Here is a 27,628-nt window from a genome sequence, read left to right on the forward strand (position 1 = left end):
TCAAGAGAAGAGGATATTTTCTCTCTCTCGGTGGATTTTTCAGCAAATTTTCATGTGAACTCCCTCAAAATTCGCGGAAAATGCCAGAAAATCCTCTTCAGGTGTAATTTCGCGTCCTAATAAACTACTGACTATTGATTTTCAACAATTGCTATCCGTGCAGTGATACCGGAATTGCAGTGAAAAACTCCCCATTGTCGTATGCTATAGTCAAAACAAAAACAGAATATTATCAAAATAGAGGCAATATTTCCGCTGGAAAATCGTGAAAAGTTGTTGAAGGGAATATTTTGTTCAGTGTGTGGACAACTACACTTCCTGAGACTGACCACGGAGTGTCCTGTGAGTCTGAGAAAGTCCATCTTCTCCTTCGAGGGACTCCTTTGTCGCGCTAAGAAAAGTGCATTGTGCCATTTTCCGGGAGCTTCTGCGAGGAGAAGGAACTGTTCCTTGAGGTGCGAGACAGGGAAGGATGTGCTGAGGAAAATCAATAGGAAGAACAAAAGGATTGAACACGGAAAAGGCGAGATAAGCGTCTAGGAGGCGCCCACACCATTCGACAGGAACACAACGACGCAGGTACTTTGCAGAAACTTTTCAGTGAGACTGTTTCACTGACACTTTTCCTCTTCCTTTGCAGGTAAAGGGGAGACGAGATGAATTGTGAAGTGATCTGTTGATTTGATAATCAACTCTGAGTTCAATTCTTCCTATTCCGACAGATTCTGAGGGAAAATACTCGCAAGGAGTATTCCCAGATTCAACCAGAAACCTCAAGTGAGCTTTCATTATTAGTTCCCTATTGCACTCAACATCTAATGCACAATTTTATCTGTTTTAGCAGAGTTCTTTGAAGATAGAGCAACCGATTCTAGTCAAAGATGGACTCAACCTGGTCCATGATGCCACAACCAATAAATACAGATCAGTATTTCAGTATTCGATGGAATAACTACCAGAGAAACATGACTGCGATCTTCCACGAACTCCTGGAGAGTCAATCCTTTGTGGATGTCACCCTGGCCTGCGAACAGAACTCTCTGAAAGCTCACAAAGTGAGTCCTTTGAGTTTTCAACTTGCCAAATAGATAACTTATTTGTGTTTTCAGGTGGTTTTGTCAGCTTGTTCGCAATATTTTCGCAAACTCCTGCTGGAAAATCCTTGCGATCATCCAACAATAATTATGCCACAAGACATTGATTTCTCCGATCTGAATTTCATCATTAAATTCGTCTATCAAGGAGAAATTAACGTTACGGAGAGTGAATTACAAGTAAGATGCTTGAATAGATTAATATTATCATCAATCCTTAAATATATATTGGTTTGCGTCACCGCTATGAACTTGAAATCTGTTATACGACTTCTCTGTGGTAATTGCAATGTCCAGTGTAGAGGCACTCCTTTGATGTTAATTTCATCAGTTTTTACTCCTTTTCCTCCCTCATTTCCGGGGTGAAATTTCGCAGACAAAAATAGAGTGTATCTGACAGAATTTTCACGATAGCTCGTGAAAATGTAATCAATTTATACGTTTCCCATGGATATTTTTTTGCAGTCACGCTAATAAATCAAAAAGTTCAAATACGGGCGATACCTAAGGTGTATCCCTCTCAAGTTAATTATCAAAATGTAATCAAGGACTAAATTGAGTTATATCGTAGTGGTGTCTCTGTGTTGATTCAAACGCCAGAGGCTTGGGCGCGCGGCATGAGAGGAAAAAAAAGACGAAGAAATTTTATTTAAAAGTCCCTCTGCAGTGAATTTCTGCCCTAAATGTGCTCTGCCTCCTGTCCCTCGGTGCCTCTCAATTCTGGACGGATGGATTTTTGGGCGCGCACTGAAGAGGTGGAGAAGGGAAAAAAAGATATCGAGGTTTTATCGGTGTAGACGAAAAACGAGATATCTCGGGAGAATTCCTCGGGTTATCGCTGTGGTGGTTGTGCGGCTAAGCCACCGTGAGATTCGTATCATTCCGATGGTCTGCCAGGCATAGACAATGCTGATGAGTTTCTGGCCGCACGGCCATTGAGGTGAAAAATCTCAAAGTCGCGGTTTCGACCCGAAATTTTGCACCGAATCCTCCGCGGCTGGCTGAAATATTCCGTTTTAGACCACTTATCGGAGAGCTGAAGAATCACTAAATATTTGTATTGATAGACATGCTTCATTAACACTAGATTAATGGCATATTTGCTTGCCTTTCACTTCAACCCTTATTATCAGCTCAATAATAAGACGACACTATTATATAGTCTTGAAACAAAGTAAAGTGACTTTGTTTTCTGAAGATCACTATAATCATCAGTCTCAAAAGACTAATGAAATTTTTATTTTCATTAGACATATACAAAATTTGTTAAAATCAGTATAAAGAAAATATTTTACCACAAGAAAAGTGTTTACGAGTTGTCGATTGAAAAACAATATTGAAATTTTTTTACCATGTAGATATAAGAAAAGTATTGAGCCTTCAAATCATCAATTTGTTTCGAGTGTTGTTTAGACGAAAATTTTCGGTGTATTTAAGTGTGGAGTTCTTGGCAAATGTAAATTCATAAATAAGTTTTTCTTTCTCATAAACATCAGAGAAAGACGAGGTATTAGAACGCTTTTCTTACATTTTGAGTAATGAAAGTCATTTTCGTACATTTTCCCCCTGAAATATTTTTATCCGAAAATTATTATTTCCTGTGATAATTCACAAAACTTACCCGAAAAATACATTTCAGCGGTAAATTGTCATAATATCCAATTAGCAAAGCTGTATAAATGTAACTTCTTATACGTATGTATAGAAATATCCTCAAAAACAGACAATACTATATAGCTTAGCGGAAAAAATGTAAATGTAGTGTATTTGCATTTACTGAAACATTCGAATATCCCATGTTTTGTGCCCGGAAAAAATGGTAGAAATGAAAGAGACGGTGGGAAAAGCGAGAAAAGTACAGAGGCGTGTGCGGAAAAGAGGACGAAATGGCAGTTGAAAAAAAAAGATGGGAAAAATCTCTTTTAATTGCGCAAAGTATTTTCCATGTTCTCTCATGGCGTTTTTTTCTTGTGTTGATTTTTTCCGGGATTTGTGTGTGGAAGCGGAAGGGAGGGGATGCTTTAAATGCAAACTCCCTCTAATAGGGTTTTTCGATGTGGCGGCGAGAGCCTTTGGTTGGGAAAAGGGCGCAAGTCCACTGATGGGCTCCAATTTCTCCTAGGGCGCGCGTGTGTGTTTGCGAGAGTGTGTGTGCGGGTTTGCCATGGAGGAGCTTTGAGTTAATAGCTTCATTTGCAAGGATTAAATCCCAGAATATTCTCTGACAATTGCATATCCATCTCTGGCCTTTTATTGATGGGCATTTCCATCCATTTGTACGGAACGGAGGAGCTTGTTGATGCCACATGGAAGACTGTCGATTAGTGTGAGGAGGATTTCCATCGCTCAGGACCTGTGATGATAAATTACACGGGCTTTTCCTACCGTCTTCATTTGCAGCTTTTTGTACTTGCGAATATAGATGCTTCTCTTCGGGGCGAATCGCACATCATTCGGGGAATTCTTTCCTCAACTCCAATGCCAAAATGAGTGGCGTTTGAAATTGAGGGAAATTGTGGTTAAACTGGTAAACGGACATTTTCCTATTTTACCCGTAAATAATCGCCAGTGACGACAGAAAGGAATTAATGTAGGCAAGCTAGGATGGTGTGGGGAAAGTGGATATCGTTTCTTGGTTTCCTGTTGACTGACATTTGTGGTTTTGTTATTTGTTTGCTCTTCATGTTGCTGAATTCTCTTCTGTATCCTCTTACTTTCTCTATCTCTAATTGAAGTTTCACTTTGTGGAATGGGCGCATCTCGTGCTTGAAGATCGCAGTGTTGGAAAAATTTTCTACCCATTTTCATCTCATTTCTTCTCCCCAAGGCTTCTCAACCCTCGAACAATCAACTCTGCCATTGATTAAAATTAAAAGCAAAACTCTGTAATTTACTAATAAAGATTGATGGGGTGAAGATGTTCTGGTGGCTTATTGGGAGTCAATGTTGATATAAAAAGTCGCTCCACGAGCACTTGATGTTGAATTTGAGGGGCGGTGAGTGAAGGGATTCACGGCTTAAGCGGGGTAGAAAAGTGAGGTTTAGACGAAAGGTGACAAGCAGAGACACGAAATAATCGCGTGATATGATGCGAAGGAAGGGAAATTAAAATTACAAATCGCCAAGTTTCTTCATGACATTGAAATTCAATTGAAACACCATTTATTTATCGGTCAATCGACGGTCAGTGATGATTATACAATTTATACATATAGCAAGAGACTTTATGTTTAACCATATATGAGGAGAATGGATAAAATTCCCCAAAGGGGTTATCATTATGAGAGTGTTGTCGTCTTTTAAAATTTTACATCCATCAAGAGGGGTTCGTCGATTTTCCACTCACGGTTTGCATAGGGATTTGTTTCCTATCGACTTTTCCGTTGAGTGCTTTATTACAGAAACGTGTGTATTTCTGAGGGAATGGCTGTTGTGACTACCTGAAAATCTGCTGGGGATTTAATTCTTACGACCAATACTTGATGATGAGTCACTTGAAAAGCAGTTGGAATTATTTTCCATTTCGTCGTGACCGGCTAATGGAAGTCACAGAGAACTGTGGCTTTTAAGCTAAAAGTTTTCCCGTTCCACATTTCTGGCTTTATCGGGTCAAAAGAGGATGAAATCGAAAAGTTTTCTGGTGGATTTTTGTGAAGGGGTTTTCCGAATCAATAGCACAGATTCTAAAAAAAATATGCAATTGAAGAAGTAGAAGATATCTATAGGGAGCTTTTCGATGTTGATTTGTACTTGTAAAGCTTCGCAACTTGTTCAATTCCTAACCGGAACACATCATGGAAAACGAAGAGCTTTTAATCGTAAAATCTGGCCTCTTTTTTACACAATTCAAGAGTTTATCCATAAAAGTTCTTCTTATGTACAAATATACAGGAGAGTTTGAATGAAGTCATCTTTTAATGATCTTGAAAAGAAGAAGAAAATCACAATTTTTTTCAACTTTTAATGTAAATATTCTAAGGAATACAAGAGTTTGCTAAAGTGATTCTATGATTCTACAATGTTAAGTAAATCATATGGGGAATTTTCATTTTCACTATTATTTGACTTATATCTTATAAGATAAAATTTTTGTTTTATAAGATACAACGATTAGCATTATTTTGGAAAATACTTTTTTAACCGTTCGGTATTTGAGAGAAATACAATCCATAATTAAGTGACTCTAATTTATAATTTATATTACATAAAGTGTCATTTTCCGTGTATTTAAATCATTATTATTTGGTGTAAATGCCAAATTTTATTATCACTGTGTTCATTGAGGAGTCCGAGAAGTCTAATCAATTTCAAAATATACAATTAATTTTTGTACTCTGCGTTCTGCTGTGTAGGCTTGTGGGCACTTTTTGTGCCATCATGCGACCACACATCGCTCTAATCCGCTAACAATAAGCAATGACGAAAGACTGTCTCGAGCATATTGCGAATTTATTGCCCTCTCTCTCTCTCTCTCTCGCACTCTTCGTCACCCTGAACCTCATGAGACAAGCCTTCTCCGGTCAGAACGTCTGTGGTTCGGCGATTTCGTCAATTTTTGCGGAGCTCGATGAGTGGCCACATGATGTCAATGTGTGCTCGCAACATTATGAGAGAGGGACTCTCGGAGCCTCGTGACTTGCCCTTTGGCGTGAATCGCATCGACCTCGACAGCGGGAGACGTTCTCGGACTGTCTCACCCTGTCTCCCACTCACACCAGCGCAAGCGGGCCTATCCCGCGCGCGCTGCGACGGTGTGTGAGTGGTGAAGAAGAGAGTCTCAAAAATGCGGCCTGGAGAAAAATTCACCACGCAGTGTGCAAGCGAGAGAATGAATGCGCCGGCCGGAGCGGTGTGAGGGAGATGGCGCGACACCGCCATGGGAATGTCGTGAGCTTATGAGCTTTGCGGAATGCGTGTGCATGAATGAGATGGATATAAATTCTTTTCAATATTTCCAATATACAGAGAGAATAGTGTGTGATGTGTACTTCTTTGGAAACACGGGCAGATAGAGTGAGAAGGAGAGCTTGAGGGGAGTTTCGCGAGATGTCTCTCTTTCTCACCATCGCTAAGAGAGCGGACAGTGTGGCGTTGCTGGTATGTTTCTGAGCCGGCTTCGTAGTTTATCGTCGATATTCTTCACAAAATCAAGTCCAGAATAACATTCCCTTTCATTTCAAGTTCGACTTCGCCCCACTAGAGGCGCGCGTTATCAGCCGCTCTTGGTTGAAACACAATTCTTACATTTTTTTGTCACTAAAATACCGGAGTGAGAATATATATATAGAGATTGAGTCGCACTGTAGTTTTAATTAAAATAATTAAATTTTTCCGATTCGGTACATATAATTTGTTGTAAAAAAGTGATTTTTTGCTTTTATTTCATTGGCGGTCTTTTTTTCGTTGTATCTTTTTGCTGACCAGTGAATTTTTCTAGACAATAGTTGATTTCTGTATCGCGAGAAATTTCCACGCTACGTAAAAACACAGAGAGAGAGATTTGACTTTGAGTAAAAAAACATTGCTGATAAATGTAATAATTTCTTTTTATAAAACTTCCACGCTTTGAAAGTAGGAAGAAATGTCTGAAATTTTAATTTTCCACTGAAGAATATTGTGTGATTTTTTCGTCAGTGTCTGAGGAAGTTTCCTGTGAATGTCCGTGGAAATTAACAAGAAAAGGATAACTTAACCACAAATTTCCGCCTAATTGAAGGAGGAGGAAGGTAATTAACTTTTTTTTAAATGTGATTTGTGTGTGAAAATACAAATTGTGTGAGAGAATTTTTTTTAAGGACGGAAAGGTGGAAAGATTTCTTGTTTGTGTGCCCATGAGAATGAATGTGCTTTGTGGCGTCGTTTTATCAATCTTCTTGACTTCTTCCAGTTTTGGTTCTCGATGGTCGAGCGAAGGGAAAGAAAACACACATTTATCGAATAACACACTAACCCTGCACCACTTTGTACTTGATCCTGTTTTTATGTCTTTTCTCTATTCCTTCACGTTTTCCCTCTTTCGCTTGGATATTCTTCGAGACGAATGGAATGCTCTTGCCGAGAAGAGGCATCTTTTTTTTGCTTTATGCTTCCAAGATGAGCGACCTGCCGTTTTTTCTCAATAATGCCCATCCTCAACACAGTGTGGTTTGCAAGAAATGTGTGGAAAGAAGTTCGGAAGAAGAGGAAAAAGTGGTGCAAAATGTCGTGTTTCTCACCTTTTCTATTCCAACATTTTATTTAATGGTCATTTAGCCTATTGTTCAAAATAACCACACATTGTCGCTGAACGAATGGGTTCTCTATTTTTTATTTCTCGAATTTAATTGAAAATTTACACTCATATCGTCTTTTAATTTCCTTTTCGCATAAATTTGAATTTCTAAAATGTACTTGTACATGGGCAGGCACTTCATATGGCATTCAAATTAAAAAAAAATTTGCAATCTCTATTTCGTTTTGTGTGGAAGTGTTTTATTTCTCTTTTACCTCGGCTCTTACTTAGTCTCGGGCAATGCGAAGAAGCGACGAATTTCAATTAATCACACTCGGTGAGAATTTTTCCACATATCTTCGTTTTTTCATTTTCAAGCATTTCCTACACCTTTTCACTCTGTATTTTCCTGGCAATAAATGTATATCGTGGAATACAAATTGAGGATCAAACTTGACTCTGAGAGGCCGTGATGTTCTTTTCCTCGGTGCCCTCATCTCGATGTAATCCCCACAAGGGCTCAGCCAGTGACGGCATGAATTGTGGCGCGGAGCCCCAGGGAGGAAAAATCAATAGGGGAATTTTCATTACAAGTTCCGTGCTCAGTGGTATATATTGCATACATTACGGGTAGTATTTGTCATAAATCCGATGGCGGGTTGTCGTTGCAAAACAAGAGGCAGTGGAGGAAAAACGCAAAAAAGTCCCCATTATACTCTGACCCCAATGGCTTGGGGGGTATTGCCTAGAATTTTCGGTCGTGAGCTGTGCAGGAAACTCGAAAGATTCGATTGAATAATTTCAAACAATTGAACAAGTAACCGCATCGGCAGCAGGCAGTATCTTTCGGTATATGGTAAAAAGAGAGGTATACATAATCGACCAGCAGGTGCTCAGGTATTTGCTCCTCTCCCCATTATAATACTTGAAATTATCCAAAAGGTTTGTGAAGCGCAGAGAACTTTGGTTTGTTCATCATGCACCCAACCTGACCATCCGAAACGATGTTATGGGTTCTAAATCCGATTTTCTTTGCCTTTTTTGCTCCCCTCTCGCTCACCACCAATGTTACTCTTCTGTCTGATGTTACAAACAAAAAAGTATCTACCAAGATGGTGTGTCTCTCTGATGTGAGCAAGAAACTCCTCTTTCTTAGGTAAATTTATCAAAGTGTTGGGAGATTATGGTGGAAAGAAGCATTTTCTTCGTGAAATAGTGTGAAAAAGAACTATTTTAACAGTAATCTGATTCTTAATTAGAAAAAAGTAGTGGATTATGTGACATTTTACGATCAATGATTTGGGTTTTCTGCCGTTTTTCTCCCTATTATTACTCTTAGGATTACATTTCATGTAGATGAAGGCGTAGAAAAAACTATTCTGATCCGGAATCCTCACGTTAATCATTTATTCCAGAAACCATGAATTCCCTAGGATGATTTTTCCCGAGTTCGCACTTAATTTTAAATGATTTGAAGTCTAAATTGTGATCAAAAATTGGAATAAAAAGAACACCTGCCAATACACGTATATAAAAACCGAGAGCGGCTTATAGATTTTGAAGTAATGGGTTAAATTTACCGATGCATATCACTTCCAAAAAATTATCCAGCAAGCTTGTAGACCGCAACCGCGTTGTTTCGCAACTCAGGCTATTTGTAACGATATGAATGTCTCAATGTGATTGTGTGCTGAGGCGTCTAAAAATCAGGCGAACCATTGTTACTATTGTGTCATATGAAACCAATTCTAATCTTGCGGAAGTCTCACCTGAATATAAATTTAAGAGTGTCAATTGGAGTTGATAGGAAGTGGCTGGCGTGATGCGGGAACGCCGTCCAGCTCAGAGAAGTGATTTCCTTCCAATGTGGAGAGTCGTGTCTCTCCTTGAGGAGCCACGGTCTCGACCGGAGAGCAATCATGATCGACACATGGGTTGTTGAAGGCGAGACATGCGGCGGATTGCAAGAGTGCGTATTATGTGAACATAATAATTTTCATGAAAAATTAAAATAACTCCCAACGACTCACGACGAATCAAAAATCATATACAACGGCCTGCAATGGGCGGGGGGAGGGGGGGGGAAAGAGCCGACGACGCGACATCTAAAGAAGTACCCATAGAGTGAGGAATAATTTGACTGGAGGGAGATGACGGATGCCATTGGCCGGTGGGGTGAGCGAGATGGCGAGGATTTGAGATTAAAATTATGAATTCATGATTCATGTTTCGCGCTGTGTACCGCGGGGCGAGCGCGCGAGGGGTGTGCGCTGGGGAGACAGAGATGGCCAGCAGATTGGAACACTACTGAAAGAGTATATAATTACTAGTAGAGTACCTCACTCTCTTGGGCAACTCTGTTCTGTGCTTCGCTCCAATCATGGTGGACTTCTTCAATCGATCGATTGGCTCCAATTTATGTTGTACAGACTTTGACTATATGACAGGGGGCCCCACACTATACATGACCGGGTGTGTGCTTGGGTGTGCGGTGTGTGTGTTTGTGAGGGCAAAAAAGCCGGAGATTTGTTTTATTTGTTTGCTGGCTTCAAGAATTCAACAGCCACTAACCGATCGACAGCAAAAAACGGCATGAGCATCGGGTGGAAGAGAGAGAGACAGTTGAAGATGGTGGAAAAAAAGAAGTGAGACACACCGATATTCTGGCAACAAAACCCAGGTTTTAAATATATTGCTCGTATTTGTGTTGGGTATCCGTGTTACAATAGTATTGCATTGGTAAATAGGGAGCCAAAAAGACATGACGAAAAAGAATTCACTGCGGGGAGAACAATGAAAAAATCAAATGGTTTCAGAACATCTTCTAATCGATGTAGACAGGAGAGAATGTTCTCTTCGATCATGTTTCTTTTCCATAATTTTTAGTTTTATTTGCTATTTCCTCGATTATTCATCACTCACGAGAGAGGGAGAGAGAGAGAGGAGAGGCGCAAGTGATGTTGGGGCAAGTACACACCATAATGCCCACAATGCCTTCTCCCTGGGTCGCCTCTGGTTCTTGGACAGTTGCTGACTAGTGGTTCGGATGATTGGGTTTTCCTTCCCTTCTGCACACTCTTTCTCTCTCTCACACAAGCCTCTTGTTGGGTTTTCGTGGTTCAGTGTCTGAGATGGTTTGTGAAGACTAAATTCCCTAGGCCACCTTTTCACGGGCGATTGTCTGTCGTTCTCCCTTGGATGTACAACGACTCAACATTGGTGAGAGAAGGGCGTCGAATGGGAGGTTGAGTGTGTGCGGTGGTTGAATATGAAGTGGAATAATTATGTGGTGTGCCGGTGTGTTTGTTGTCTGGGCCCCAAATGCAGTATCACTATATTATGTTGTAATATAATATTGGATGTGAAAGAGATATGCGTCGCCAAAATGGGTTAAAGAGCGCCTTTTGTCCCCTTCCACGGCAATATCATATTTATTGCTGCGGCCTCTTTTCAGCTTCCTCAACATATACCCTCTTGATAATATGCCAGGCAAATTTTGAGCAGGGGTGATTTGAACCTTTCAAGGGCGAGTATTTGTCATCGCCGCCAATCGAGGGTAAACCTGTGATGTTGCAAGTGCGGTGGGGAGTTTAAAGTTGCCTCTTCGGTGGGGAATATACATAAATTTTATCGTCTTTTCTGTGCCGAGGAAAGTGTGTCTCAGGAATAGCTTTAAGAGTCATCATACCACCAGACAATGCACTTGAACTTTTCGTTGTCTCGTTGTCTCTAGTGTAGCAGTACGTTCTGGTAGAAAGACTATGCTCACAAGAGCATTTGATACAATCGCTTGATTGATCGTTTTCGGTTGTATTGGGAATGTTCTCTTACAGCGTGAGATGGTGGGTAGAGATTGATCTTGAAAATGGATTATAATGTATTGCTAGTAGAAATGGCTGGATATAGCCTGATTTAACTAATCAGAGAACATAAATGTATGATTTAAAATAGCATATTTTGCTTTGAAATACAACTATTGGCTTATTCTTAGATGTACTTAAGATACATACTTTACCTTTGTATTCATTTTCTCTTACTGTTTTTAAACTTCATGAAAACCTATGCTATAATGCTCAATATGAAACGGTTTCTGGCTAAGAAAATTGACTGTGTATATGTTATCATATCTTTATATGAAGGACATGATGGATTTTCTGGCGCTAAAAATAATTTAGAATCGTTTATATTTAAGCCTACTGTAGAAATATCTCCAAAACCCATTGTCGATTGTAGGCTCGACTTTGTGAGTGAGCAAAGCAGAGACGAAGTGGTAAACTTCTGAAATATTATCCCTCCCAATTGCCCTAGCATTTCCGTCTAGCACTGCACTTGTACACTCTGTCAAATGGTGCACCTTGACATGGTCTTTTCTGCATGGTGTTGCGCTGTCTATTCATCCGCTGCCTTGGCCATGTGTAGAGTATGGCAATGGTTGGGAGGGCGCGCTCTTCTTGTTCGCTTCTCATCTTTCTTCTTGTGCCCCGAAAGAAAAGACGCGCAGAGCGTGTGTGTGAGAGATGATTTCACTGTCGGTGAACTTGATGATGTGCATCCGCATCGTGGGGGCACATATACAGTGATGAGGCCATGGCACCGGCAACTGCACTGATCGAAAGAGCGCGCGCGGTGCAATAAAATGAGAAACACTCTCACTCGCTCCGGCGGTGGGTTCAAGGTCTGTGGCTGGGCTGTATGCACGCTGGGAGCCCCATGCACTGAAATGTGGCGGAGGTGCCCGTCTTTTTTCTCTCTTCATCACCTCTCCCTATGTATAAATTTAGGCAGCGAAAATACATATGCAAGACGACTGGTCACGGCCTAGGCTGGGAAGAGTGGCTGTTGCAATCCATACAAATGAAATTATGCTGCAGAATTTCTTGGAAATTCACTTTAAATCCATGCCTTTGTGTTCACCTTCTCGCATTCAATCTCAACGACCGAATTGTATTCTCATTCACTGGCCGAGGGCATACATATTGGGGGGCTATATTGGGTTGTCTTGAACGCAAAAATATGGTATTTTTGAGTAAATTGAACTAAGAGAATTCATTTAAAAACTGCTCTCCGTGCAGATATGAAGGGCAGGTGAAGGGAGGAACTTATGCATGTACCTGAACTCCACAGAGGGCTTTTTACAGCCGAACTGTGTGATCTCTTTTGTGTGTGCCTTTCGACAATTTTAGCCTTGTTGCTTCAGCCTCTCGCTTGTCGCAAGGATTTCGGTCACAAAGACGTTTTTCCCGAAACGAGAGATCAGAGAGAAGGGGAAAAAAACAGCAGAGTGAGTTAGGATAAAGGCCTCGTGGTAAATCTTTGTCGACAAATCCCTGAAATTGTTCAATATGTGATGTAGTTCTTCATAGATTTAGAGGGAAAAGGGGTATGTCATTGGGGAAATTTCGAGCAGAAGAGCGTCAATGTTTCCTTTTGACGACGATGTTTTTCGAGGAGAGTGCTCTCGAACTGTGTGATTAATATTTCTCGTGATTAATGAGAAAAATAGCAGCAGGGGAAAAAGTCGGAGGGACGAAGTGAAAAATGTTCATATAGTGCATTTTTTGTGCTCTCAACAACCTCAAAAAGTCTCCAGAGATTGTAAGGTTTATCATTGTCGGTTGTTATTATTCCTGCGATGAGGAAAAAGAGAATGAAATTTTGTTGTCAAAACAATTTTCAATATCTACACATTATTTTTATTTTACAATTACAAGTAATCTCACTTGTCTTCCATATCCAGTTCCTTTTTTAAATTTGTCGGGAGTATTATGTGCGGGAATAACAACGATGTAGGTAATATGAGACGTAGAAATGTATCAAATTTGCGATGCACAATTTCGGATACGATCATCACACTTGGACAGATTATTGTGTGGTACGAATGAATGAATGGAGAAATGTTAATGATCCCATAAAGTGTATAGAGACAGTGAAGTGACAAATAAAGCTGAAGAACGCAATTATCGGGCTGAGAAATTTTATCACTGACATATGAGGAGAGAAGCAAGATAGGGAATAGTTCTGTGCAGATCTGTGCGTCTTGCTTTGAGCCTCGGGGCTTAGCTTTTTTTGGTGCTCGGTCGATTTTTTTCGGCATTGCAATGCACTCGCGCCAGACCACAGTGTGTTCTCTCCAGCAATTTTCTCGTGGCTTTTGCCAATGTGCCGGCCGATGGCTGCCATTTTGCGACTTTTATCTCCAATCCAAATGTGTGCGATGGCCAACACACCAAGTGTGGCCGTAGTTGTGTCTGGCTGTATGTGGAAATGGCATAGCCAGACAATGTCCGGCAATTATGGTGAGGAGCGCACAGCGACGAAAAAAAAGATAGCAGAAAGGCCTGTGAGCACTAATAAATCGATATGTAGGATGAGAATTTTTTGCAGCAAAGAGCAATTCCAAGAACTTTCTATTGCACTTCTTCAGCTGCATGGACTGTGGCGAAAAGCAATTGATTTTACTTGAGTGAGCTTATGCAAAAGACTACAGAGAGAGAAACAGAGATGCTTTATGGGGGGCAACTGGAGTGAGTTGTATAGAATCAGACGTTATATGATGGCTCTTTATGTCTCGGTGTAATTTATGAGTTTTATGAGGTCAATTTTAAAGCTCAGTGTAGCCTTCAAGAGTTCATAGAAATACCAATAATTGGAACGTCAAGGGGAGAATGAGTGGAAGTCATTCTCAATCATGACGCTCTATTTCCGTTTCCACTCCAGAAGCTGTTAATTAAGACATTATTTAATGACAATTCGCTTTTGCTCAACATTTGCGATGACAAATTGTGAGTTCATCACTTACATTATTGCCTCATCTTTGCTGAGCGGGTCAAACAAGTCCGAGCTACAAAAAAAAGTGGCTTGAAATCCAATAAATCCAGAGAAATCTTCTCAGGATTTAGCATTTTCGAAAACTTTAAAAATACTTCTCATAATTTCCTTCTAGTAAAAATTCATAGAGCAATGATGGTCGCAATAAATTGTGATGGGCAATAGAGGAAGAAAAAGGGGTTGATCGCTTTTACAGCCCATCGAAAATTTTGTGGCAACATTGCCGTAAAAAGTGAAGTGTATTTCATGCCAATAAACCTTTCTTCATCTTTATCCCTCCACTCGGCAGCTCTTTTACTATCGCATTGACAAATGATCAGCGATTTGCAGCGAACGACCCCCATCATCGCACCTCACATTCAGTCAGTATCTTTTCTCTAAATTCCCCTAATCTACCCACACTTTCAATCGAGTCCCACACCCTTCGGGAAGTGGGTTAGTCTCACTGGGTGCCGGAGTGGGGGTGTTGTGTGAATTGAGGGACGGGGCTCTTGCCATAAGGGTTTTTCTCTGTCTCGTCGCATTTTCGTCTTTCACACGAAATTTCATCATATCGACAAATGTGATTTCAAACACAAAATGGGAGCATTTTGGGGAATTTTGTCTCTTCTGTGGACATTCCATGACACCTGACATGGGATTTTTCAATTTATTCTATCAAGCTGTTTCTTTTTTCAATGATCGGAATAGATTTTTCACCCTTTTCCTGACATTTCTGTGTGTTCGGGCGCTCAACAGTCTTTCAAAACCTCGTTTGACGCTCCAGTGGAATCGTGAGAAAAGCTAACCGAATTAGTCTTCCTCTTTTGCTAGTGCTGAACTCCTAAGACCTCTTTCATTGTGTGTCTCACTAACTAATTCAATGCGGTTTACGAGTAACAACAAAAATCACTATGCAAGTCATGAATTGAATGGCGTCATGTGAATTTTTCTCCACTTCACAATTCAATGAATTTTCTACGAATTACAATTTGACTTTTTAATTGCGGTGCCTTCAACTGAAGCCACACTTTGTGTGCTAGTCTCGCGAGGATTTTCCTTAATCATCAAATATTTTGTGCGCGAAAAAATGATTTTGTAAGTAATGTCAATGATCCAATATGTGAGTGGGTGGTGGTGTTGGTGAAAGGAATTTTGTGTATTGCTCAGTTGAACTTTGTGTACGTTTAGCGAGGAGGGAAAAACATAGAAGAGTTGAGAAAGGGATTTTGGTGTGTTTTGTGGTGTGTGGAAAATTACTATTCTCATGACCTTTCATTTGCATAGGGCATCACATGAAATCGTGGCTTGGGAAGACAGAGAAAGAGAGAGAGAGAGAGTAGCTTTTTGAGTTTGAGGGTAAAAAAATGTTGAGTTGCTAATTGATGTGTCAATCCTTACCCTTTGTACAATATGAAGAGCGACTCTGCAAGATAGCAAAATGTTTGGAGTTGGAGGCGATATTATTATCTGACTTGTGATGTATTTGTTATTGTGACTGGAAAATGTATTTTCCACTCGGTGTGGTGTATTTAACATAAGCCAACAATTTTGAAGAGTGTATAATATATAAAATCAGCTGATATTGTGTCTATTATTACAGTGAGGCGCTCAGAGTTTAGTACATAGAGAGTGTACAGCGCTCAAGTACAGTCGTGGGTAGAGGAGAGTGTGAAAAAGAGTGGACTGGGTGGAAAATGACAATGTGAAAGAGGAGAGAACGAAAGAGAGAGAGAGAGGGAGGGAGTGAATGTCTACTTCTATAATACACTCTATGGAATATGATGTATGGGTGCCAAGCAGCCACCCATAAATGTTTACGAATTTGTAAGCCAAAAGGGAGAAAATCACAACGCAATGTGTATAAACTTCAGGAGCACTCAGTTGATGCGTGTGTTACATGTAATGTATCAGTAGCAGATAAATAGTTGCCCTGTGAAGGAATGAGGAGAAGGAATTCCTTGGCTCAAATAGGCGTATAGCCATGGGTTGAGGAAAAAACGGAGGAAGAGAAAGATGGGAGGCAAAAAGTGGCTGATGAGAGTGAAAACATATTTGCAAGAAGTCAAGAGGTAGAGAAGATATAGTGGAGAAGGAGAAGAATGTGGAAGTAAATGGAGGCGAAAGAGGAAAAACGAGGGAGAAAGATTCCACGAGAAGAAGATGGGGGTAGAAGAGAAAAAGTATTGACGGCAAAAAAGTTTTATGTCTAAATAATGTCTTGTAATGTGACTGCAAATGGGAATCTTTTGTGGTGAAGATATTGCCTTGTCTTATTGCCTCCACTTTTTCCCCATACACACCACTTGAATTGCTGTTTAACTGTTTTGATTGTATTTGACAGACTAACCCCCTTTCCGTATGTCACAACATATCACGACATAAGAACACTGAGAGAGTGAGGGCGGAATGTGCTCAATTTCCATGAAAATTTGAGTAATTAACCCAAAGTTGTTTTACCCCACTTTACAAAATTCACCCTCGCGGTCGTTTAGACTTTGATACATGGCTCTGAGTGGTGCCAATAAGCTGTGGTGTTAGTCAGTATATGGGCAAAAGTCAAGGTATTAGACCTTGTAAACTCTTAAAAGTGACATTATTAGGCGAGTCTTTTGCATATCAACTCGATGACATTCTCAGAAATTTAATGGAAAATGTACTAGTCTTGGTACTAGTTTAACACGTGGATAGGAATTGCTAACGCTACAGATGTAAAGTTAGGTTGAAACTGTAGAAATTCTGTAATTTGTGGCAGAAAACACAATGCTTTAATGTAAACGTAATTTAAATATTATTTAGCCAATATTTGGGGAGACGCCTCTGAAATTCCACAAATACCTGTGTTGAAAGTGAAAATTGTGGGTTGTGAGCAATGTGATGGAGATAGAGAGGGGTTAATATTTCATGGGGTGGAAGACCACAGAGAGCTCTCTAATCACGTTCAACCTTGAAAGTTTATTCAACGTGTGAGGTGCATCTCCTCAGCAGAGACTTGCACTCACCCCCGAGGGGAGTGAATGTGCATCCCATAAACGGCAAACTGTTGATCCTCGGCATCTTGGCATGGGTATAAGGTACATTGCTTGTAGTGTAGCTTCTTGAAAACTACCCTATATAGTGCATCTTCATGTACTTCCTCGGCTCTCTTCCCTCCTTGTCGCTGACTCCTCTTGTGCGAGGTGTATGGTGCTAGTATGATGTTTTTATGTATTTTCCCCCTTTCTTCCTCTTCTTCCACATAAGTTAGAAAATAGATTTAATATATAGTGTGACTTCATATCACATATATGATATCGATTTGAGTGTATTTGTATATTCCTCTCTACATATTTTTCTTCACTCCTTTTTTTATTATTCTTCTGGTGTTTTCTTCGACGTAACTTTTTCCTCAATGGGTTTGACTTTTATGTTATGGTATTATTTTACTCTTCCACAATTCCTTTTCACTTTTTACATAACACACATGTATAGAATATACACAAAGTCTTTGAGATTCTCTTTCATCTGTGGATATTTTTATGATTCCTATCCCTTGACCTACAATTTTCTTTTGGGGTGTGTGCTTCTGACGTGATGGAATTCTTTGAGACATTTTGGTATGAGGCAATTTTTTAAAAGAGGGCTAATTAAAAAAATAAGAGATTTATGTAGTTCCGAATCAACCATATCTGTAAGGTTCACTCCTTTGAGTGGCGGTCAAAGGGCTTTTTTCAGGTTTTTTGTCCTTATCTCTGGCTGTGTATTCCTTTTCTTAAGGGTATACAAAAAAAAGGCCTTGATGGAGATAATTCATCCACAATTCTATGTCCTAAAGTGTCACTTTGTGGTTGTCATTTTCTCTCTACCGCAGTTTCTCGCTCTCGCTCCGGGCTTTGGCGGAATGAAGGAGCGAGCTTTTTCTAGCGCTGGGAAAAAACTGTTTTATAGAACTGCGTCGATTTTTTCGTGAATTTTTACACACTCACACACACACACACACACAAACACAGGCACACAGTGACAGAAGTGGGGTTGGTGGGGCGAGAGAGAGCAAATGGAGTTTTTGGGCGAAAGAGAATATTTTTGCTGAGTTCTCCAGCCGAGAGCACATTCAATATAGGGAGGAGAGACCAAATATACACAGATGGATAGAATATGTATAGATACTTGGCCTGGGGTGGGTTTTGGGTGGCACAGTCACAATTGAGTGCGGGTAGAGCTGGGTGAAAAAAACGTCTACACAAAATCAATAATTACCACAGGCACATCTACCACTTTGTTCTTTGCAGTGGCTGCCAGAGTGGGAGCGAGCAGACTGCCGGGGTGAGTGCGAGTGAGACAGCGGGCGGGGAGGCTGCGGGCGGGTGGTGGGGGAGCTGGGTGGGTTGCATAGGGCCGCAGTGGGCGCCTGATGGTGTGACGCTATGCTGGATCTCGGATGGTACAGAAAAGGAAGTTGGGGCGCGTTCGATAGTGGCGGAGAGGGTGGCTTAATGGTTGGAGACACAGGGAGATGGGGTGGAGTTTTATTGATTTAGTTGGGTTCATCTTGTGTGTGTCGCGCGCTACTGGGCGGCCTGTGACTGCTGAATTGAAAGTTTCAGGGCGCAGAGCGCCCCTCACACCCAAATAACAATCGTCATCAATTTTTTCTGGCTTCTCTGCTATCCAAGTTCAATGGAAATGATTTGCGAGACAAAGGGAGCAAAGCTCTCACAATTTGTCGATGAATCCTGCAGATTGGGCTATAGTGCTTAAAAATTCAAGCAGTTTTCCTCATGTATGTCCTGGGAAATTGAATGTTGGTCTCTAAGAGGCTCTGAAAGTATCACCCGGTGACTCTTGAATCAATAACCAAGAGGGCTTTTCCTCTCATCGTGCTACAAACTTTCCCATATTCGACTCATGTTTCGCAGACATTTTTTCTTTGGCTGTGTGCTTAGCAATTGAGAAGTTTGTTGAGAAGAATTGACTAACAAAATTACACAATTCGCTATGCTCACCCACCCTTGTTCGTTCACCCCTTCGAGGGTGGGACTCTGTCTCTTCTCTTCCTCTTGAGACATAGTGAAAGTGACGAGGAAAAGCTCAAGAAAACCCCTTCATACATCGAAAGTGAAGATGGGTGAAAGCTCAAAACTCTATGTGCATAATACGATTACATATGTGGGTTGAAGGTAATTTGCACCACATAGAGAAATCTTGCAGGGGCTTCTCGATAAACTTGTGGGGTGTTTGTATTTATTTATTTAACAAAAAAAACCTCTCTTATTACTGCAATTGTTGGCATTTGAAATAAGTTTTATTTAATGGTTTTACTCATAAATTGTGTTGGAATATCAGCAAATTTTCTTCTGAATGTTGTTCCATTGAGCATATTTCTATGTATGAGATAATTTACATATATGCCACATCCCATGACGATCTAAAGATTTTGCCGCTTTTTAATAAGAAGATTTTGTTTTCCAATCCTCACAAATTCTTTATTTCTTTCCAAAGATATTTCTTTCAAATGAAATGAATAAATATGAGGTGACGTTTGGAGCAAGGTTCAGTTTTTTAACTTAAATTGTAAGCCCCTGAAAATTTTCACATGTGCGAATATTGAAGTTTGGAGCCAAACCACCCCCTCTGAATTGGCCTCAAAAAGTGGTATAGAGAAAAAGGAAGAAAACAAAAACAGAATATAAAACGGAGATATGTATAAATTGCTATCTATAGAGATAAAAATATCCATGGAGCAATGACTATTGGCTGAGGCGAAACTATACACAGAAAGAGAGCGCGCGGTATTGCAGGGGTGCGCACACAGGAGGGAAAAAGTGAGGAGAAAAGAACTCTTCTAATTTTATTTTTGCCAGAGATGACTTTCCACCGTGCCCCATGCCAGCGTCCCAACACCAAATCCCCAGCCTCAATCTCCCAATTGTGCGCCAACAATTCTCCATCAACCAATTCAGGCCCCAACCCCACTGAGCTCACACTCCCTCTGGGCCAAAACCATCCGGCACAGATCCGTACTCTTGGCACAAATTCTTTTTTTTTGCGCTCCCCCAAAAAGAAAATCTTCATCGAAATGGCTCAAGTGGGAAAAGAGGCGAGGGGAGGGAGGAGAGCAAAGAGAATTGAATTGTTTTTAGGAAGTATTCCATCCACGGTTGCGATTTAAATCTAGCAAATTTATCGATTATCGGCAGGGAAGCTCAAACGGATAATCGTGCATTTGTCTCAAGTTTTTGGCTCGATTTTGCTTCGCATGATAAATTTATGTTGACATTTATGAACAACAGATTTACCAGTTTTGCCATCACGAAGATCGGGAACGAATTCAGTTTTTTGCCAAAGGAGAGAGAGAAAAAAACCAAGCGAGCGGTGGTGAGAGACATTTATGGAATGATCTTGAATGGGTTGGGGATATTTTGGCAAAGTTGTGGGAAAATTTAGTGTCTCCTTCTGTTGTGACATTTTGAATAATGTGATTTTATTTTTCTGGGAACGTAAATTATATTTTTTTTCTTGCAATTTATGCCATAAAGTCAGGACACATTGTGAGATCATGTTCTGAGAAGTAACTAGACTTGTCACAATTGCATTGATTTTTTTCTGGGGTATATAACATCAATGAAATGCGGAAACACTCGGAAAATCAATGGAAACTGTCGTCTTCAGAGAAAGATGAAAGAAGCCAGAAATTTTTAATGCAAAGCTTCTCCTTTTCATGGATTTTTTGCCGCTTCTATTCTGACTGCGGCCCTCTACCTTTTTCCTCTCACTGCTCTGTCTCTCGAAAGTTGAGTCCTTACTATACCAACCATGTCTTTAGCTATGTTTTAATATTGGTATATAAGAGACACGCCAAAGTGAAAAAGCACTGGTGGGAGGCGAGAGAGAGAGTGTGTACCGACGTTGGAGGCAGGACGCAGGATGATAGGGAAAAAAAGCTCTAGTGCACGGAATTAGGGTTCCACAAGGGGGGCGGTGGAGGGGAGGGAGAGGCTTTTGGGGTGGTTCGATAGAAGCTGTACACAAAAGCAATCATGGCGTGTATTAGTGTTTTCTGTTTGTACGATTGAGCTGGTGCGGCTGCCGCCACTGGGAGCTCTCTGCTCCTGATGCCTGTGGGTGCAAGTTGGTCCGTGGGTTGGGGTCTGACTGAGTGACTGGCAAGTAAGCGGCGGTGGGCTGTTGGGTGGGTGCAAAAGTGCTCACAGTGCGACGTAATTCGCATAGTGGGACTGAGAGTGCGAACAGAGGAGAGCTATATCTGATGAGTTTTCTGGGATGAGGTGGGATAGAGGTACTGGGATCCGGGAGACTCCTTCTGGCGCTCACTATGCTGATGATACATGTATTCTTGTCTCGTTTCCGCCCTCTTGTCATGTGTAGCTGATTTTTTTCATTACGACAAACTTCACTTCAGGCCGTTCTATTCCCAATGATGGCGTTCGTAAAACTATAGGGACTCGCCAAGAGGTGGAAACGGGTTGAGAATTTTTAAGGGGTTTTCCGTGAGCATTTGACGGAAAGAAAATGTTTGAAAGCGTGAAATTCACAGAATGTGTGAACTAATAAGATCGTACTCTTTAAAAGTAATATTAATAAAAAGTCATAAGGAATGTTATGTAGAAATAGTGTTGGCTATAAGTACTCAGATTTTCCTCACAGATTCAACTTTTCCGAAAAAAAATCGAAAGGGTGTGTTTGCGAGTATTTTGGGGTTTGCTTTATTTCTCATGCGAGTCACACATACCTTGACATGTCTCTATTTATACTTCCTTATCATCATTATCTTCTTATGTTGGGTGAGTGACGATGAGTGAATTCAAGAGTTATTTGCCACTTTTACACCGCTTTCCTCCCTTGCCCTCCCCATCTTCTCTTTTTTTTTAGTATATAATTTGACTTGTGTGATTGCACCACACCTTCAATATTTCATCGACAGTCGCCCCTTGTGGGTGAGGCATTTGCCGAGGGAGAATGTTGGCGGGGAGGCACTCAGACGCCCGTCTCAAAAGTCAATGAAGTCGAGGGAGTGAAGAATGGCTCAAGTGTGGAGTGTGATGGGTATATAATATTGTGGAAATGGGGGGATTCCACGGGAGAGTGAAATGTGCGTTCTTATGGCGAAATGTGTGAATGTTGGGAATGAAGATGGGCGAATATAGAAGGTTGGTGAAGATGAGAAAATAGTGGTGAAAGAAGAGACAAAGAATGGGTGGCTTAACTAATCAATACACGCAGCAGGAAGTGGCAAAAGCAAGTGTTTCCAACGCTCAAGAAGTAGGTTCAAGGCCGTTGAAACTCTTCTTATTCTCGACTTTTCGTTTTTTGCTCTATGCGACACCCGAGAAAGATGAAGAACAGGAGGTTTCTCACTTGAGAATCCAGATCCATTCACATTTTGTTATTTAAATGAGTATGTGGCTCTGTCGATGTCGACTCTGGAACATCGCGGTGTTGAATATGCCAGGCCAAAGTGAGGTGAAGGAGAGACGTTATATGGGCGGGTAGAGAAGACAAGAACGCCAATGTGAAGAGTCAATGTGGTGGAGAATCGTTTTTGGCCATACAAGACTTCATCATCGGTTGATCGCATTTTCCTCCTGTCTTTTCGGCTTTGTTTTCGCTTTCTCCCTCCGCACACCGTTCGTGTCTTCTTCTCCTGTTGAGCCATGTTAAATAATAATGATGTCATAAGAGATGGGAAGTTCTTTTTACGATGGGTGAAAAATTTAATAGTCCATGAGGAGTGAGACTCGAATTGAAAGTCGGCACTGGCAGCGAAATGCAACGACGAGAGTGTGGGTAAACCGCCAAATTTTGCATGAGGTGTGCTCCGACTTCCTGGCCAACACGAGGAAGTGCGGGCGCGTGTGTGTTCCAATAAATATTCGGAAGTGGCAGTAAAATGGCATTTTACGATGAGTGAGGGTGTGAGAAAAGAGGGAGGGATGCTCTTGTGGGGCGGAAGGAAGAAGTTGACTGAATTGTTAAGTACTTATCTGAGCTCGTAAATTCATATCTCACTTTTCTCTCTTTTGCGCTCTTTCTCTCTCTTTCTCGGTATGATGTGGCGTGCAGAGTCTCCTGCGAACAGCTGAAAAATTGAAAATCCGATGCCTGTGCGAGGAGGTGACTGAGACAAGCAGTGGCGAGGGCAGGAGCTGCGACAGGAGAATCCCACCGTCGACGTCGGGTGCGAAACGTACCAAAAACAACCAAAAAGTGAGCTGCGGCGAGCAGAGGACCACGGAGTCGAGGAAACGACTGGGCAGCAGAGGTGATCCGGACGTGGAGAATGGTTCAGTAGTTGTTCTGGAGCCGCGACAGGTGTTGGCACGTGATCAGAAGACCATGACGAGCCTGGGAATGGGTATGGGCATTAATGGGGGCCTGATGGGTGTCTCCATGGGCTTCCTGGACTTTGCCCCGGAGCCACCGGCACCCTCCGCCACTCCAGTCACCGAGCATGTCGACCTCAACTGCACACCCAGTTCAGACACAAGAGACTTATCGAGTGAGTGAATTTGGCCAAAGTGCATGGCGGACTTATATGTATTGTCGATTTCCTCAAGATAACTATGTATACTTTCTCTGGAATTTATGATCTCTTCCTTGAACTATGGGAATCACTTCCGTTTGAGACTCTTGTCAGTTCTGAACGGGCGAATGATTTCTGGAATTCTGGAACAGTTCACGATGTAGACGTAAACTCTCTAAATTGATATAATTTGTCTTTAAATCATTTAATTACTTACACTACTAACAGTAAACATTATACGTTTCATCACTAACCAGTGTGAATTACTAAACTATTTAATCATATGTTTATTATATTTTATAATGTAAGAGATGCAAAATTTACTCAAAATCCTACCCCTACATAATTTTCATATCAATTTTAGTTCAAGAATTTGAAACACCTCAGCGCCATCCTGAACCATTAAGCTCTTATTCAAGCTATCGTAAGGATTCTTCCTCTTTCAATCCACTCGCGGCGATGACGTTCTGTGTTAATACAAGAGAGCATGATTTTGCTTGCAGACTCAACGCCAAATGGGGAAGTGCGGATAAAGCTCGAGACATTGCGCTCGATGGATCCCTCCGAGACTCTCGAAATGGAGAATCATCACATTCACACCATCCACCAGTTGGATCATCCACAGACGCATCATCACCATCCGGTGGCGCACCAGCAATCACACTCGCCACCGGTGCCTCAGCAGGCACACCATCAGCCTCCGCAGCCAGTGCAGCCGCCCTCGCGGGTGAATCAGCCGCAAACGGCTCATCAGTCGCCGGTGCAGCAACCGCCCCCACAGCCGCCGACGCCCCAGCCTCAGAGGCACCACAATGCCAGTCCGCCGGATAGTCAGCCGGACATCAAGCCGCCAGTGCACCATTCGATCGTCTCGGCGTCCACGAGCATGGACGTGGAGCAGGGCGGAATGGAGCATGAGCCGATGCACGGGATCATTGTTACGCCGGAAATTGTGACGATGATGACACCGAGTCAAATGGGTAAACTCCCAGCGATGTCTTCACCTTATCCAAATCACACTGTCAGCTTCTTTGCAGACATGTATAACTCAGACGCGAGTGAGGACTCCAAGATGATGTCCAATGGGTCTCCGGGGAATAGCAACAGTGCCACTCAGTACACGAGTCTCACGCCACAGCACGAAAACAGGACTCCGGGCGGGCCGAAGACATGGACGCAGGAGGACATGGAGGCGGCTCTGGATGCTCTGAGGAATCACAATATGAGTCTCACGAAGGCGTCAGTGACTTTTGGCATACCTTCGACAACTCTGTGGCAGCGAGCTCATCGGTTGGGTATTGACACGCCGAAGAAAGAGGGCCCAACAAAGTCCTGGAGTGAAGATTCGCTCAACAATGCTCTGGAAGCACTGCGGACTGGCACGATTTCGGCCAATAAGGCGTCCAAAGCCTTCGGCATCCCATCGTCAACTCTCTATAAGATCGCCAGGCGGGAGGGAATCCGTCTGGCGGCACCATTCAATGCGGCGCCTACCACGTGGACGCCGGAGGATCTCGAAAGGGCCCTGGAGGCCATCAGAGCCGGTCATGCGTCCGTTCAGAAGGCCAGCACGGAGTTTGGAATACCAACAGGTAAAGAAAAAAGTTGCCCAAGAAATTGATATCCCTCATATTGTGATCGTTCCTTGCGAAAGGAGTGGGATGGAGTGAAGAGTTTGTGCGATATGCAAAAGATAAATTCGCATGAAAACTTCGCTTCTAGATTTTTTTGGGTTTGTTTTGAGCAGAAGTATCACTGTGAAATGCTTGTTTGAGAACTCAAAAAATCGATCCTGCCAGGAGTCGAACCTGGAATCTTCTGATCCGTAGTCAGACGCGTTATCCATTGCGCCACAGGACCATATGATCTGATCTTTGCACGGTTTCTGTCGCTTCAGGCACTCTGTACGGGCGCTGCAAGAGGGAGGGCATTGAGCTGTCGCGCTCAAATCCGACGCCATGGTCCGAAGACGCTATGATGGAAGCCTTAGAAGCTGTTCGGGTTGGTCAGATGTCGATCAATCAAGCTGCCATTCACTACAATTTGCCATATAGTTCGCTGTATGGGCGCTTCAAGCGAGGGAAGTACGACACGTCCAGCGACGGTAGTCAGATGGATCACAGCCCGGAGAATACTGTAAGTTCGGTCTATTTCGGGAGTGCCTGAGGGTGTGAGGGAGGCATGTTTAGTGTGTGACTAATTGGATCATCTTGTGTGGCTTCGCAGCAACACCATCAGCTGCAGTACACGACGACAGTGATGCAGCAGCCGCCGCAGCAGCATCCGGTTCACATGCACCACCATCCGCCACCGATGGTGGTGGTGGCCACGTCGCAGCCTCCGCCGCCGCCGACGCCCCATCCCCAGCCAGTGCAGGCGCCCCACCATCCGCCCGCGACGTCGAACCCCGTGCAGAACCACCCCAACAGCCACGTGTACCATCAGCAGCACCATCACATGGAGAGGAGTTGAAAATCGCCGCCCAAGCGGACCGCCAGGCGGAAGTTTCTGAGATTGCTGAGGCGGAAGCGTTGCTAGGATTGAGTGGGTGGGAGCGAGAGGGAGTTAGAGACGTAAGAAGAATAAACGTAACATCAAATAGTAGGATTAATATCAGTAGGAATATCGATCTTAAGGATGGTAATGATAAATTTAGTGAACGAGTAGGGCTCCGCATGTGGAGATTAGTGGGAGAGAGTTTTGCCAGTGTCTTTTGGGAGTTTGATTTTGCTGTTGATTCGCTATGTTTGCCAATATGATTTCAATGGCTTGCGGTACTAATTCAACACTCGGCCTGATGATTCAAATATTTTATCTACACGCTGACGTGGGCCTGTGACCCGATCGGAAGACTGAAATTGCACGTCATTTGATCCGCAGTCTCGAAAGATTACTACACTGATGATTTTTCCTCCCCCTGGAGACCCTACAATTCTGACTATGTAGCATCTAAAAAGAAGTGAGAGAAATCACACACTTTAATTATAGCCACTATTTTCTTGCGAGAGAGAGACATTAAAAATGAAAGTAATCTTCCATTTTACTAGTTTATAGCGTTTATGTTTTTTCAAACTTTAAGATTTATTAAGCGAGTTATTTGTACTGCATATTTCGTTATGGAGAAGTGAGAGAAGAAAAAAAAATTTTGAAGAATAAAGGAAGAAAACTATATATTGGTGATATTTTGTCTGATCTTTTGGTTGCGATCGAGTATAAATTGAAGAAAGAAACAATTATTGTTATATTGTTAATTCATTAAGCCAGTTAAAGCGAAACATTGTAGTGATTATATTTTGCGAAAAAAAAGAGAGAAAGAAAAACCCAATAATTCACACGAATGAAAGTGCAGGGTGACTGAAAGGAGTGCAATGATTTATTAATTGAGTGACACGTGAAATCAAAATTTATTGATATAATGAAGCTGATTTTAGCCACCCTTCCGGGAGTTTAATTTTATTTTCTCATTTGCAACACTCAATTTTCCACCCCGCGTTCGAGCCTAAAGCGATTGTTGTTATGGATATGTCCAGTGACGACGATTTATTCGCTGTAAATAGACTTTAATGAATGATTAGACACTACTTAGGGGTCATAGAACTGAGAGGCTCCCATTGGCGTGGAGTTCGGTGATTGGGAGATAATCTTTCGCTGAGGATATTTGTGAACTATGAGTAAATTTTAGGTATAAAATACATTGTAGCCTAAGTACGTGTAACTGATATGTGTACAAAATGTAAAAGCATATTTTAAAATGCCCTTGGGTGCGTTTTATTGGGCTAATTCACACTCTCGACAGGGTCATTGAGCTTCTCTTTTATTTTTCCACAGTTGTTCTTTGTACGTTTGCCTATCTGGAAATGCTCTGAAGTTATTGGCACATTTTTTCAAAGATCATTACTTTTTTTCTCTAAAGCTTGTATTAAGCAAATATTATCAGACTAAGTATTTCTATCAATTTTATACAAGATCCGTCGGATATTCAAATTTACCTTTTTC

The 27,628-nt window shown here is 41.8% G+C and overlaps 1 protein-coding gene and 1 non-coding gene across 6 annotated transcripts; one reads left to right on the top strand and one right to left on the bottom strand.

Moving 5' to 3' along the window:
* Positions 1–27,384, top strand: LOC132261042 (protein bric-a-brac 1). 5 transcript variants are annotated; one of them, XM_059759552.1, is made up of 10 exons: positions 1–579; positions 641–777; positions 845–1,055; positions 1,110–1,274; positions 23,173–23,608; positions 23,997–24,056; positions 24,136–24,612; positions 24,670–25,224; positions 25,530–25,768; positions 25,859–27,384. In XM_059759552.1, the coding sequence occupies exons 3-10, from the start codon at positions 882–884 to the stop codon at positions 26,102–26,104; spliced, it is 2,352 nt and encodes a 783-aa protein (XP_059615535.1). In that variant the 5' UTR covers positions 1–579; positions 641–777; positions 845–881; the 3' UTR covers positions 26,105–27,384. The 5 variants fall into 5 exon arrangements, with proteins under 5 accessions (XP_059615535.1, XP_059615534.1, XP_059615533.1 ...); XM_059759551.1 differs by having other exon boundaries at positions 723–777; positions 842–1,055; XM_059759550.1 differs by having other exon boundaries at positions 723–777.
* On the bottom strand, positions 25,420–25,492 carry Trnar-acg (transfer RNA arginine (anticodon ACG)). Its single transcript has one exon. It is a non-coding gene; the product is annotated as a tRNA-Arg (tRNA).
* Positions 27,385–27,628: the final 244 nt, after the last annotated feature.

Source organism: Phlebotomus argentipes, unplaced genomic scaffold, assembly GCF_947086385.1.
Source record: "Phlebotomus argentipes unplaced genomic scaffold, Phlebotomus argentipes genome assembly scaffold_18, whole genome shotgun sequence".
Taxonomy (NCBI): Eukaryota; Metazoa; Arthropoda; class Insecta; order Diptera; family Psychodidae; genus Phlebotomus; species Phlebotomus argentipes.

Excerpts from the sequence above, each read along its gene's own strand:
- LOC132261042 (XM_059759552.1), top strand. The coding sequence starts at position 882 with ATGGACTCAACCTGGTCCATGATGCCACAACCAATAAATACAGATCAG. Across the intron at positions 24,613-24,669 it reads GATGACACCGAGTCAAATGG|ACATGTATAACTCAGACGCG; the intron begins GTAAACTCCCAG and ends GCTTCTTTGCAG. Across the intron at positions 25,225-25,529 it reads GGAGTTTGGAATACCAACAG|GCACTCTGTACGGGCGCTGC; the intron begins GTAAAGAAAAAA and ends CTGTCGCTTCAG.